Here is a 1,720-nt window from a genome sequence, read left to right on the forward strand (position 1 = left end):
TGCTGCCTCTTAAGGTTCCTCCACCCTGCCATGTAGGAATTATTGATGCATGGAGTATCATAAAATATTGAATTGGTATTAGAGGGGTTGTTGATCATAGTTCATTACTCTAAATAATTGTAATGTTATTTTTCAGTGTGTCAAGAGTGACCAATCTGCTTCACCCATGAGAATAGGCTCCAGTAGTGCATGTACTGTCTTATATTAACATTGTCTCTCCATTCAGGCATTAGAACTGCGACCATCACCCTAGAGCCTGGGCACGTACAGGAAGTCAGGGGAACATACAGTACATGCAGGCGACACCATTGTGCCTCAGAGTTGGACAACTTCACCCCTACTCCATGTCAGATTCCAACACAACTGACATCACCAACCCCTCCACCTTCATCCTGCAGGGCATTCCTGGCCTGGAGGTGGCCCATGTCTGGATTTCCATCCCCTTCTGCACCATGTACATCATAGCCATCTTGGGGAACTTCATTATCCTGTTTATCGTAAAGACGGAGCAGAGCCTCCATGGGCCCATGTACTATTTCCTCTGCATGCTGGCTGTCACCGACCTGGTCCTGTCCACGGCCACCGTACCCAAAATGCTGAGCATCTTCTGGTTCAATTCCAGGGAGATCGATTTCAGTGCCTGCCTCACCCAGATGTACTTCATTCACTGCTTCTCAGCGATGGAATCTGGGATCTTGGTGGCCTTGGCTTTGGATCGCTACGTGGCCATCTGCCATCCCCTGAGACATTCCACCATCCTGACAAACTCTGTTGTAGCCAAGATCGGACTAGCCGTGGTGCTGCGCTGTGCCATAAGTGCATTGCCCTATCCCTTCCTAGTGAGGCGGTGGCCATATTGCAGAACCAACATCATCCCTCACTCTTTCTGTGAGCACATAGCCGTGGTGAATCTGGCCTGTGCCGACATCCGCCTCAGTAGTTACTATGGTCTCTTTGTGCTCTTCTCTGTGATAGGTTTGGATGCGCTTTTTATCACCGTGTCTTATATCCAAATACTTAGGGCCATCTTCAGCCTTCCCACAAAGGATGACCGGCTCAAGACTTTTGGGACCTGTGGCTCCCACCTTTGTTGCATATTATCTTTCTACCTTCCAGAATTCTTCTCCTCCCTCACACACCGGTTTGGCCACAAAGTGTCTCTACATGTCCTTGTTCTCATTGCCAACGTGTACCTTCTGGTGCCCCCCATGCTGCATCCCATCGTCTATGGGGTGAGGACCAAACAGATCCGGGGCAGGCTGCTCAAGCTCTTTATTCATAAAGGGACCTAAATGTTTTCTCCTGGTACTCAGGCTCCATGCAGAGCTGGCTGGTGCATGGTGCTGGGCCCTCTTTCCTGAATCACTTCCTGGACAGTCAGAGAGACATTAAACCCTTTTATGACCTTATTGTGCTGCGCCTGCATGACAAAGTGGGGAATCAGACCATGTTCAATTAATGGGTTTGACACCTTTTAAATTACTGGAAGCTGGACCCCTGCACCCACCCTTGCCCTGGCTCTTCCTCCAAGGCTCCTTCCCTGCTTTGCCTCTTCCCCACAAAGGTCCCACTTCAGTTGCTCACTCCTCTCTTCACCCTCCCCTTTTCAGTTGCTGTATCCTTTTCACCTCCACTCTCCCCACCTCCAGGTGTTCGGGAGCCATTTCAGATTTTGTTAGGCGTTGCCACTTTAACCGTTTAGTTTTGTGGCAGAAAAAAA

The 1,720-nt window shown here is 49.5% G+C and overlaps 1 protein-coding gene across 1 annotated transcript; it reads left to right on the forward strand.

Annotated features, from left to right (window-relative positions):
- The first annotated feature begins 344 nt into the window (after nt 1-344).
- On the forward strand, nt 345-1,292 carry LOC120396136 (olfactory receptor 52E4-like). Its single transcript, XM_039521075.1, has one exon. It carries the CDS (start codon nt 345-347, stop codon nt 1,290-1,292), a length of 948 nt encoding a protein of 315 aa, XP_039377009.1.
- The last annotated feature ends 428 nt before the right edge of the window (nt 1,293-1,720 follow it).

Source organism: Mauremys reevesii, linkage group 1 (assembly GCF_016161935.1).
Source record: "Mauremys reevesii isolate NIE-2019 linkage group 1, ASM1616193v1, whole genome shotgun sequence".
NCBI classification, from domain to species: Eukaryota; Metazoa; Chordata; order Testudines; family Geoemydidae; genus Mauremys; species Mauremys reevesii.